General features: G+C 38.8%; 1 protein-coding gene across 2 annotated transcripts in view; it reads left to right on the plus strand.

Annotated features, from left to right (window-relative positions):
* The first annotated feature begins 538 nt into the window (after positions 1-538).
* The window catches only part of tmem222b (transmembrane protein 222b), a 538745-nt gene continuing 525898 nt past the window's right edge, over positions 539-13385 (plus strand). Inside the window, exons 1-6 of one of the 2 annotated variants that reach the window (XR_007945018.1) lie at positions 539-707; positions 4221-4305; positions 5768-5799; positions 5896-5992; positions 6081-6211; positions 9664-12175. Coding sequence is in view for 1 of the 2 variants with exons in the window: in XM_022194080.2 (XP_022049772.1) it covers positions 589-707; positions 4221-4305; positions 5768-5799; positions 5896-5992; positions 6081-6211; positions 9664-9751 (552 nt within the window). In the remaining variant the exon portion in view is untranslated. Of the gene's footprint in view, positions 708-4220; positions 4306-5767; positions 5800-5895; positions 5993-6080; positions 6212-9663; positions 13384-13385 lie in introns of those variants that run through there. The other variant, XM_022194080.2, reaches the window with a different exon arrangement.

The following is a 13385-nucleotide window of genomic DNA, read 5'->3' on the forward strand; positions in this document are numbered from 1 at the left end:
GCAAGAAATTGTCCAATAAATCCAGATTCCATGAGTTCTGAGACTTTGCACTGTGAAATTGAATGGTTAAAACAAGCAGACATCCTCAGAAAGACTTGAATGTAAAAGAGGCAGATTCAAATGACAAATAGTAAACTATTTGGATTGTGAAATATATGTTTTACAGCTTGTTTGTCAAAATAACTGCCTTGTTTGATCTAATCCTCTGGCTGCTGTCACAGACCCCGGAAGCTGCTGCTGCTGTCAAAAAAAGCACAATAATGTCAAGCCGCACTGAGTCAGAAAGTGCCTTTCCGGTTTTATCTTTCAATGTAAAACTCAAAATAAAAGATGGTATAAATTTTATATAACAAAATGCGTATTTGTCTGTCACGATTTATTCCACGTGTCGAGGAAATGCCAATTATTTTGCTGCAACCGTTAATGTTGCGTTAATATTGCATCTTTTTCATATTGTTCACTAAAATTGGCGTGCGTGTTATTTTTGTAAGACCAAAAATCCTTTAATTTCCGGTCATGCCCTTAGTGTTTCGGCAGCTTGACGCAGATGTAAGTGGGACAGATGAAGTTCATGTTCCACAGCTGGTGATGGCGGATGTTGTTGAAAAAGACACCATGAAGAATTACCACATAGCGTCTGAGAAAATTAACCCGGAGGCCAGCCGCTACCCTTACTGCATTGTGTGGACCCCTATCCCCGTCTTATCGTGAGTTACCGCCGCCGGCTTTGGACCAAAACCTCCGGACCGAAGTGTCAGCTTCACTAGCTTAGCTAGCTAGCAGCCGTACAGCACCATCCTGTTGCTGCTTTCATTCCAAACAATTACCCCTCAAGTGGCGCTTTAGTGGCACCAAGAGACAGAGTTATGATCATGAATAAATGCAGACAGATTGTATTTAATAGGAAATATTCAAAATAGGCATAACTGTGCAATTGTGTTCGTTTAGATATCAGAAAGACAACGTGAAGTAAACAAAATGGCAAACAAAAATGCTTTTAAGTTATGATGTTTTAAGTGCAGAATATATCGAGTCAACAGTTAGTGTTTTAATCACAGTTATGTCACAATACTGTTATTTATCCAAAGTTATGTCAGTAATCCATTTACTGTAGAAAAACAACTTCTTCACTCATTACTTCCTGTTTGTATTATCTGCTTTCCTCCACTCATCTGTTACCCTCCATTGCTCCCAGTTATGTACCTCAGTACCAATGCAGCAATATCAAAGAAGCATTTCCCACGTGTCTCTTTAGCATTATCAGATCAAACAGTGGTGAGTGCTGTTGGCTTTGAACCATGAATATTTAACAAGCGTGCTTCCAGAGACCGAACAGAGTTGGGCTTGGAGCTGGAAGGTTCCAGTCTGAATGTCTGAACCAGATCAGATGCTGTGAGGTTAAAAGTGTTTTGAGTGTCCTACATTCTCTTTTCCTCACTGGAGTTATGGTACACCTGTAAGGGGTCAATTAATACCGATACAGGTTATTATTAATAAAGGAAAGTGAAAACTGCTTGAGTGGAATATGTATTTTCAGTAAGAATAAAAATCTTGGCATCAAAATTTAAAATAATGCAAGCTCGAACGCAAAACTTTACCGAAATACTTATTTATTTACTTATTTATGTTTTGCAAGTGTTTATTTAAAAGAGGGCTTATCAGCATTTATCCTTCCGTGTTGATTTGCTGTTCCTAGTGACATGTTTCAGTTGAATAGAGACCACAGAGTGACTACAGACAGAGACAGACTGCTGTATCAGAGCCAAAGTAGCACATTTTAAATGTACTCATCCCATCAGGAATCATATGGAGAAAGAATAAAAATACAAATATTCTGAAATCAGATCCAGTAATCTGCCAGACAGATAACAAGTCAACCCGAGTCATTCCATCTCATTTCAACAAATCTGAGGAAATTTTGTTGCATGACCTCCTCTGATCATCTCCAAACTTTTTTTTTAACTATCCCAACATAAGAATAGATTACTTGCAAAGTTTTAGCATCATATGATTGCTATTTGCTAAGTTATAAAATATTTAAATCCCTATTTTTCCACTCGGAAATTGATATGTTAGGTAGAAAGGCTTGATTTAGGAAGATAATACTGGGAACTGACTGATGATATAGACTTACAAGTGATCTGAAGGGTTCAAACACCTTAACAATAGAGCAGGAAAAAATTTTTTGGAATGAATATACCCATTTCTCTGTGGTACAGGGCAATTTAAAAATTTGGCGAAAATGGCATTTTTCAAGAATTTAGGCATTTTTTTCACAAATTTTAATAAGTAACAAGGTTCATATGTTATAAAAATCTCAAAGTACCTTAAAAGTTCTCTCTAACCTAAAAATATCCAAGAGCTAGCTAGTCTCCTTAGACCTCAAAACGATGCCTATTTATGAAACAGACTGAAAAACACCATACATATATTGGCACAGAAACCAATGTGGGACATGGAGTAGAAACATGAAACTTTGTCTGTATAACAATAAACATCCGAATAATTGATATCTGAAGTATCAACATTGTTTCTTGAATCCTTCATGGCCAATTTAACCAAGAAATGCACTATGTTTTATAGGCGTTTTTTTAGGAATTCTAACTAATATATTGCAGTTAAAATGAGTTATATTGCCTTAGGTCCCATGTAAAACATGTAATTTGTCCCCAACTTATCACACCACTATTTCTGTCCTTTGAACTGCTTGAATTTCTCTGAAATCAGGCCATCATCTGCACCAGATATGTGGTACTGTCCACCACGGCGTGTTGAAGGAGCAGTGATTGGACAGAGGATGTGGGCTGTAGGCACCCACACTACGTCATCCTTTCTAGGCCATGTGAACTTCTTGCTGGGACCTTTTGGGTGCATGAATTTCACTTGCAAATCTTCAAATTCAGCTGATAAGTCAAATACGATACCGAGGCTGTCCTGAGAATGCAGTCTGGGAGTGATGCCATTTCTTCTTATTCAGTTACTGTATGAAAGAAAAAACAATGTCTATATAATAATTAACTTCAGATATGCCCTTTGTAACTTATACTACGATGCTGATGCTTCAGATTCATCTTTCATCTTTAGTTGGTCATGTAAATGGTTCCTAAAAACAAAAACGAGGATCAAAATGTATAGTAAATTGATTCAGCAGTTGCTCATCTTTGGCACAAGAAACAAATATGAAAGTAAGTTCACACATACTTCACACATACTAGTTCCTCCAAAAAAAATTTGAACCGCGTACCATGTATCCCACATGCACTTTTTAATGCCTAAAGTTAGGCTATTTTGGGTCTACACCTGAGTTCAACAGCCTATAAATCAATAAATAAGCTTTATTTTAATGTTTTAAAACTTTTACCTTATGCAACTTTCATTAGTAAAGAAGAAAATTCATTCTTTCAATGTCTTTTCACAAGAATAAGTCCTAAAATAGAGGCATGAAAAACCCAAAATAAAGTCGCCCATGAAATAATAAGGATATTTTGGGAAATTCCACAGTCCAGTATTTTTTTATTTTCATTCATTTCTATACTTTTCTCACCAGAAGGGTAAAAGTTTTGGAAGGGGAAAAATTCTGACCATGTAAAAGGAGTATAAATTGCTTTTTTAGTAGTTTAAAACCCTAAAATCATAGGCGAGGATTAAGTTTGGACTGACTATGGGTATTAGATTAGATCATTACTGCTTATACTGTATGTTTATAACCATAATACTTTGCATTTGTTCATAAAATTACCCAAATAAAGCCCAAAAAAATTTTTGGGAGGATCTGAGAAAGTGGTGCAACAAGCATTTGTTGAATTGACATGGAATGACTCACCCATAACACTGTATTTGAAACCTGCCTGTAGCTTTAAAAGTTTAATGGGTGCCATGTAGGACTGAACATTTAATTAATTTCAAGTCAAAATCGTGAAGCTGTATTTTCAAGATATGTGTTACGCAGTGCATCTGAAGCAGGATTTTAACTGTCGTCTGTTGTTTTACAAATTCATGCTGTCCTGTTTCTGGTGGTATCTCATATCACATTTGAATCTATTATGCAGTAAATACTGAACCGTAGCTTGACTTTTTTTAAAAATAATGTCGTAAATCAAATTACAATCTCAAAGCATTCTACTAATCCATTGATATTCAGGTTCATGTTAATCATCTGAAGCTCATCGCAGTAATTCTACTTTTGTGTTGACTTTGCTTTTTTTTCTCATTCCATTCAGATGGCTGCTTCCATTCATTGGTCACATGGGAATCTGCACCTCCACTGGAGTCATCCGAGACTTTGCTGGACCGTACTTTGTCTCGGTGAGTAATGACTGTAAGGATTACATAAGGCCATTCTGGGAAGATATCGTTGCCTGTATGTTAAATTTAGAACAGTACAGTTTCTCTTCTCTAGAGTAAGACAGTCAGTGTTGGCTTCAATTACTCACATTTAGTTTTAAGAGGTCCACTGAAAATGTGTTTTGAGTCACTCACAATGGATTCAGATCAAATTACTCAAACTCCACTCCTTTGCCCTGAGTTTGTATTTAAGATAATGCAAGAAAATGGCAAAACACGCTGAAGTCATTTCTGTTGCTAGCAGTCATTGTAATCAGAAGTAGCTGTAAGGAACCATACATTGGGCAGTAAGTGTAGATGGAGGCGCGGTAATTTCCTGTGAATTTTGATCCCGAAAGGTAGGTTTGAGTATAAGATTGAAAGCTTTAAATATTTAACGGTGGTGTTTGAGGGACAATTTTACAACTCTGGAGAGGTATCATGGCAGCAGTTCTATCTTTTTATTACAGAGATAACAAATATGGTGTTCATGTTACAAAGTAATTTATCAAGAAGGTGCCCTGGGCCCGTTCAGAACCTCACTGCATGTTGAGGATGTTGTGCTGCAGCTAAAACCGATACATGTTGACCTTTTTACCAGGCAGTCCTCTGTCTTTGTTGCCTCGCTCCTCTTGTGTTTGCACCCCTGCTGTGGCAAAGCAGTGATTCCTTTCAAATGACTGAGGGAGCTGCATCTTTCTTTGCTGCTGACTGTCTGACCTATACTGAATATTTCAACTGATTGCGGTTATATCTGGTTTGCATTTTCCTTCCATACAGCCATGTGTTGTTACTGCTTTGGCCTAGACTCACTTTAACTTTAAATCCTCCTATGATAAAATAAAAAAAACAAGCCCATAGCTGATGTTAAGTTAATTTAGACCCCTAATGATTGTGTGAGACATCCAAATGGAATCGAGCCCAACGAATGACAGACCATTTAGAGACACTTTAGAGCCAAACTTTCTCCTAATTTCTCCCACAAAGATCACACTGCTGACTTAGAATATACAGTTACTATGATTATTAACTCATAACCGAAGCTGTGGGCAATTATGCTGACAAACTCGTGATGACACATAACTTCTAAAAGCTCCTAATAGAGGTGCAGCAACACGCAGCTTCCCGTTTTTTTACTTGGACTCATTTAGCTGGTGTACACAAACAAAGTTAATGGTGAATCCAAACAAACAGGATGGGAGGCACATTTCCTAAAGTCTTAATGTTAAACCTTCTAAACTGCACATTCCGGCTTCCAAAACATGGAAAACATGTTGTTTATGAGTAAGGAAATGTTCAAATGTTGAGTCTTCCTGCTAAATAATTAGCCACAGGTTCTGATTGAATGACTGTGTCTGTATGTAGTTCCTTATTTTTAGTGAAGTAACAGGAGAAGAACACACAGTGAGCCCAGGTCACTTAAAGTAATGTTGCGTTTTTGCAGGAGGACAACATGGCTTTTGGAAGACCGACAAAGTAAGTAAATGAAGCATATTTTTAAAAGAGAAATGGTGAGAACTAAGCATGTCTCTGTACACGTGTCCTACAGTTTGTTTTTCTCTTTCACTCTAGGTACTGGATGCTTGATGTAAGCAAAGTCTACGCCAGCGGCTCCAACGCCTGGGACACTGCAGTACATGACGCATCAGAGGAGTATAAGCACAGGATGGTACATGAATGCTTTTGTGAGCTTTATTTATTTTATAGAAGGAGAAGCATCAATAATAATAATCGGCTTTGTGTTGTTTCCTCCAAAGCACAACCTGTGCTGCGACAACTGTCACTCACACGTTGCCATGGCTCTGAATCTGATGCGGTACGAAAACAGCACCTCGTGGAACATGGTCAAACTCTGCCTCCTCGCTCTCATCCATGGAAAACATGTCAGGTGAGGAAGGGTGACATTTCCAGAGGTTGGGGGAAAAATAACTGTTGAGTTGCTGTCGTAAACTCACGTCACGACTATAAACCTTCGATGTGCAGTGTGGGCCAGGAGATACCCATTTTCCATTGGATTTGAGTCACTTTTGACTCATGTCATCAAACGGTTAGCAAAATTTCAAAGATAGCAGGTTGAATTTAATGCTGATGATTTCAGTCTGGGAGAATATAACTGAGGTTTGAATCACATCTTGTTTGGTATGAACTAAAACAAGTGTTAGCACCAAAACCTGTGATTTTATTTACTTTATAAAATTTTTGTTAAGATTTTATCAATGCTGCTAATCTTGCTGTCACTATTTATTAATCAGGCTCTATAACAGTGCTCTTGGTGCTTTTTGTTTTATTTTTTTAAGAGAAAAAAATGACACTTATTAAGAGAAGAATTGCTTCTTTTTATTTTCTTTCTTTCATTTTGAAGTTTAAAAAATTAAGCACACTTTTAAAATTTTTTTATTATTGTTTTACAATATTTTGATTGTGCTGTGTTTATAATTTTAGTTCAGAAAACAGAATACTACAGCCAACACAAACAGTCACATAGACAAAGACTGGAAATAGTGACTTTGACAGAGTTTACCTGTCATCTGAGCGCATCCAAGCAATCAACTATTTAATGGTTACTTTGATTCATTATCATGTGATTTTATCATTTACTTACCTCCATTTGGCTCTAGGCTTTTAAAATATACAACTTTCTGAGAACGACAAGAGATGAATTAGCAGCCAGGCAGTTGAAAACTTCATTTGTCTGGATGTGATGACGTTTCACTGAATGTTTCCACAGACTGGCTGTACCTCTGCTAGTGTTATTGCAATACTGAAATTCTAACATTGACACGATACCTGCCCAAATATTCTGGAAATGATATCACACCAAAAACGTCAAACGTCAGGAAAAGTAAGGGAGTAATAGATGGCAGAACATGGAGCTTCATGAACCAAAAAAAGTAAATATTTTGACAGTATTAATGCGAGGAGGCAGTAAAAGACGTAAGAGGAAGCTCTAACACAACAGGAATCAATTACTGTATCAGTGTGTGCTCTGCATTTTAATATCTACCGAGGACTGGAGGAACTCTTGTTAGCTAATTACCTTGTCAAACTCAGAAGGTGATAATAGATCACTTTCTACAAAACTTCTGTCTTATTTGAGGGAATATTGTCAGTAGATTTTACCTCATTGTCACCTACAGAAGTGACATTTCATTTTTAGCCACTGGAGAAATAAAAGCAGTTGGCAGGTCCAAGATTCGTGCAGGAGAGTAGTAATGAAATGTTGCAAATGCCCAGTCGACGTTAGCTGCCCATCAATCCCACATCTGTTACCTGGATTTATTATCATTATTTACAAAAGGCACCCTTTTTTAATTTCCCAGTATCTGTAAACCCGCAACACTAGTTTCCATTCATGCACAGAAAAGATTAATTGCACTTGAAGTAAAGAGCTTTGTTAGCGTTGACTGTAATGAAGTGTAACCCCACGAGAAGAAAAGATGGAGCTGTGCACATCTGGTAGAGCATTGTAGACTCTGATAATCAGCGCACAATGAAAGTTGTCCTACTACTGTCTACAATTAATTGTATGGACAGTTAACCAGTCCTGCAGTATTCAGGAGAGCACATTGATCACTTGTGTATTTCAAGACTGGACAGCAGTACAGTTCTGTAGCCAGTTTGCCATCATGCTTTGTTAGCAAACTTAATTCCATACTATCGGCCTTTTATTTTTTTCATCAAAATGGCAGGCATTCACTGTGCTGGTTACTATGGTTTTGTGGTGTAAAGACTGGACAAACACTTTCACTGGCTCCAGACAAGGTTGTAAAAACTAATAGCAGTCCAGTCTAATGCTTTAGGGAGCTCTGAATTTAGATTTTTGCTCTTTTTGTCCGAGAAAATGCTCACAATATTTGGGGTTGTTGCCGTCAGTCCGACAGAAAGGGAACATCGTCGACATTAAAAGCCGCTACAGTGCAGGCCTTTCAGTCTACAGCTGCTCTCTTTAAGCCACCCTAAGAAGTAGGGCTAAAGTTTGTGAATGAGGTTCCTCACAGTGATCCCAGGGGTTTGAGCATGATTTCTCTGGTATGCCTTGAACCTGTTGTCTCAGGACACGAGGGAGAGAGAGCCCTGATTCTTGAAGTATTAACAGTGTATATAGGACATTCCTGCAGAAGGCCTTTGAATACTTGTATCACAAGAAAAGACTACACATCCCCGTGGGTCTAAAGTGATAGAAAGCAAGGAGAAGAGACAAGACAATTGAAGTTTCTTAAAACCATGCTCCTTTATCGCCACTTATCTGCGCAGTCAACTAGTTCAGCAAAGTGACAAAAAGATAAGTCAGTGTTTGTCATCATGCGTTCACACTGATGAAACAACCAAACCGACTGCATTTATTTAGCAAGAGCTCAGGCAGAGTTTTTACAGACCACTAAAGATTAAAAAGAGCAGAAGCTACTTTAATAGAGGTGATCTAAGCATGCAGTTTTTGTGAATGAAACCTGTACGACCAAAATATTACCGACGGTGTCAAATGTACGGTCCAATCTAGCCTGCAGGAGTGTAAAACTTACAGAAGACATCAACTCCAAATTGTAAAAGCGTAAATTTAAAAAAAAATCTAGACGTTGACGAGTTGTTTTGATCATGAAGTAAAATACTGTATGGAATAGTGGCTCTAGATGCCTGTGACTAAATGTTTGTGCTTTTATTATTACACTGTGATCTGCAGTCTGTAATGTTTAAATGATAAACTGAGGCATGATATTGTTTAAGCTGAGCTTATTTTTCTTCAGAAATTTCAGGTTGTTCATAATCTAATGTAAAAAGTTTGTTTCAGAATGTGCTTTTTTGCACTATGTATAACAAGGTGAAACTTTTAGAGCTGTTGTTATTTATAGCTTATTATGCTGTGATTTGACCGGTCCGGCCCACTTGAGATCAAATTGTACTGAATGTGGCCCCTGAACTAAGATCAGTTTGACACCTCTGATCTATATAATGCTCCCTCAGGCTTGTCCTTTGCTTATTTATGCTCTGGGAGTCGTGATTTAATATCCTCAGACTTCGGTCTACCAGACTATTTTTTCATTCCGTCTATTCTCAACTTGACATTTTTTTATAGTATCACACACCAGCTGCTTATTTTGCCTCTCAGCAGGGGTTTAACATGAAAAAAGGATGATGTACATAATATCTTTACTGACTGTTGCCATGGTGACAGGAATGAGGGTAATTGTGGATGATAAGTGGCTCGTCTTTAGTAGGACATTAACAGGGCTATGGGTGGAGTGGGGGTTTACACAAATATTAGATCTGTATGTCACCACATACATGTATCTTGTTGCCTCTCCTTTAATGTTCTGTCTCCTCTCTGCGGGCGCCACCATCCAGCTGTGCAGGCTTCCTGAAGACCTGGCTGCCTTTCCTGATGCTCATGGGCATCATCCTTACAGTGGCCTTGGCCCTCAACCTCCGGTGACCGGGGAGACAGGTTTAAGACACGGTGAAAAACCCCCTCCTGCGGCTCAGATGCGGCGCTGACCTTTTGAACAACAAAGGGGAGGGGGCATCACACGGCGTCGAACGAAAGTAACCGAGGGGATGAAGACTACTCACCTCCAGGAGGAGATTGTTGGACGGGGATGTCCGACACATTGCTTGATTTGTGGAGAGCAGGCGACCGGTCACTGGCATTTACTGCAAAGTTGAAGCTGGAAACCCCCAGTGACGGGAATTCATTAATATCCACATGCGTTTAGAGAAGTGACTGAACACTACACCGCCACCCACAACCACCACGACAACACAAACACCGAATGGATTATGGATGTCGAGAGTTTGATCGCAGGTTCAAGCCATCCCCACCTGCAGAGTGTAACAGTACGCACGTTGTTGAATTCTCTGAGGGACACACATCCATGCCTTGCTTTCCGATTTAGATGACTTTACTGTGTAATGGATTGGGAGTGTAATCCCCCTGATTCAGTGCTTCCAGAATGCCATTTTTATACTGGGGAACATGTTAAATCAATTAGCTGCCTTTCAAGGGAATTTATTGCATTTCATGCTTGATCTAATGTAGCTCTTTCACAGTACTGCAACTAATACCTAATTACACAAGAGCAGTTTGTATTTTTGTGCGTTTTCTTACTCTTATTCGATAGAATATCAAACAGCCTGCATCTCTAAAAAGAAATATTTTCTCAGAGATCTGTTGTACTTGCTTTACATGTATCACCTCATGGTACTTTTAAGTACAGGTTCATCAGTGCAACGATTGTAGCAACCTCAATGAATGTGGCTGTGGTAAATATCTAGAGAAACCAAGGGAATAGTAAAGCTCCTCTTGGTTTTCTGTACATGTGCCAAATGTAGGAGAACGTGAGACCAACTCAAACTGTGTCTTTGCATATCTGACTTGTTCTGTAGTGGAACAGCTCATCAGTGACTCCACACTCATTGAATGGAAAAGCCTGCAGATGTCAGCATTCTGAAACCTGCTGATTGTTCTGTTCACTCTTAAGGATGTTTTCCCCTTACTGGTTTTGACTTTCATGAGAAAAAGCAAGAGTCAGTGCCTAAAAATGACCTCTATCATCATTCCCTTGTACACTATATGGTATATTTTTAGCTCTGTGGTTGTGTTTGACTCCTTTCTCAAAACGTTAAATCCACATGATAGTTGGCACTCAAAATCCGTTGCCATGGCTGTCGTGAGCAGATTCAAATCCCCTCATTGTTTGCAATCAAACAGGAAAAAAAGTGTTGAGCCCTCTCTTTGTCCACGGTGCTGCCAGAAGCAGCAGGTAGCCAGGATCCTCAGGTTTTTCACGCTCACAACCCCTGCTGTATATCCCGTTTCCCCCCCAGCGCCTGACCAGCGTCGCTCCCGCTGTTTTCCACCTCTGCAGATCACATTCGAAGGTCATTGTGAAATGTCAGCGCTGTTTCACAAAGCTTTGTTATGTATCGACCAACATCTCCGCAATAATCCAAAGCAGATGTCATTTCAGTGTGAGCTTCTAAATTAAAGTCTGTTTTCTTTTCTGTAGTAGGAGTTTTCCTCTAGGGCTAACACAGTGCCAGTTTTCTAGACTTTGCTCTCCTCATCAGGCTCCTGTTGAAAGCAGATATTCTGTGGCCTCTTCTTGTGCGTATCTCACCCATGTTGCCTGTAAATATTTGAACATTCTCCACATCAGGTGCTCTTTCTATACTTTGCAAACTTGATCACTCACTACAGATTTGCCCCCTGAATAATTTAATGTAATTTTCTTTGTTCTCTTTCCTCCACTTTTGCATATCATGTCTGCTCAACAGTGAAGCAGATTCGTGCCTGGATCAGTGTGTGATTGTGTACGTGTGTATATGTGTGTGTGCTGTACACATAAATGACTGGAGAGAGCATGCAGTTGCATGCCAGCATGTGTGTAGTGCATGCGTGCTAGAATATGAGTGGAACTGTTGGTGAGAGAAGTTCATGGTTGATTCATAGCTGTGGTTTCTTATTAATTAGCTGCATCTTATTGCAGCAAGCTGCCTAGTGATTGATTTCTATATGTATCACTCTATATTTTTCTCTTAATCTCTTTTAAATGTTATGTGATTGCTGGTATTCTTTAGTGAGAATAAATAATATATTAAACTGTAACAGGCCCGCTTAAGTTGATGTTGATTCGATGCAATAGCTGGTTCCGTGTGTACTGTAGCTACAGATTCTGTAGATTAGAGCTGCAGAGTCTTTTTCTCAAAGAGGAAATGCAAAGAAATGGATAGTCTGGCTTCCACTGGGTGGTAACGGTCTATATACACTACCGTTCAAAAGTTTGGGGTCACCCAAGCTATTTCATGTTTTCCATGAAAACTCACACTTTTATTCATTCGCTAACATAACTGCACAAGGGTTTTCTAATCACCAATTAGCCTTTCAGCACCATTAGCTAACACAATGTAGCATTAGAACACAGGAGTGATGGTTGCTGGAAATATCCTCTGTACCCCTATGGAGATATTTCATTAAAAATCCGCTGTTTCCAGCTAGTATTGTCATTTACCACATAAATAATGTCTAGACTGTATTTCTGATTTTTAATTTAATGTCATCTTCACTGAAAAAAATGCTCTTCTTTCAAAAATAAGAACTTTTCTAAGTGACCCCAAACTTTTGACTGGTAGTTTAAAAATGAAAAACGTTGACACCTCTCTTTTTAAAGCAATATCACAAATAACTTCATTTTTTATTGTAAATACAACTTTATACCTTAAAGTCTCAAACATCCATCTGTTAAATTATTGAATTGTAGTTTTGGACATTGCAAGTGAGCAGACTGACAGCCCTACATTTAGAGGGGTGTTACTAAAACGAGCATGTGTTTTCAAAAATAAATCTGGAAATGTGCCCATTATGCCCAAACTGCAGCGACATTTTATATCGTTGTCCAGTGGCTTGTGGAAAATACCAGCAGAAACAAACAGAAAAGTGCTAATCCCTTCGGCTCTCTGTAATTGCGCTAAACGTCGGAAAATTGGAGACAAACATTGTGTTTGAATGTGCGACTCGCCCTTTAATGAAACAGCTTATTCATTACTTGTGGGGCTCTGAAAGGTAATGAATGAATGACCCTTTGAGATCAGCTGATAAAACACAACATTGGCGTAATTACTGTGTCTGACGTATAAATGTGTATATTGTAGGAAGAGCGATAGAAAGTGTGCAGATAAACAGTCCACCAGTCCTTCATGGGAGTGCATGTGCAAGAATGCAATATTCAGTGGAGATCAGTTGAATGGTTTTAGATGTTGCCTGCTGCGGTGCCTTGTTGTATCCAAGAGCCAGGTCCAGGAATGTGGAGACCTGTGGTCCCAGCGATTCAGTCTGCTGACAAAAGACAGTTGGGATGCTATTATTAGTGCCACTATCCATATATACTTATACCAGTCTGCAATTTCTAAACCCTCTTTTGTTTCTCTAATCCCCAAAATATCTTTTATGCTGCAGATCATATAGCCCTCGGGGGAATTGTAAGAATCCTGCAAAGTGACTGTGTGAACTCTGAATGTGTTTCTGACTTACAGCTATAACACCAATAAAGATGTCTATTATTGTAGAAATT

This window comes from Acanthochromis polyacanthus, chromosome 11 (assembly GCF_021347895.1).
Source record: "Acanthochromis polyacanthus isolate Apoly-LR-REF ecotype Palm Island chromosome 11, KAUST_Apoly_ChrSc, whole genome shotgun sequence".
In the NCBI taxonomy this organism is placed as follows: Eukaryota; Metazoa; Chordata; class Actinopteri; family Pomacentridae; genus Acanthochromis; species Acanthochromis polyacanthus.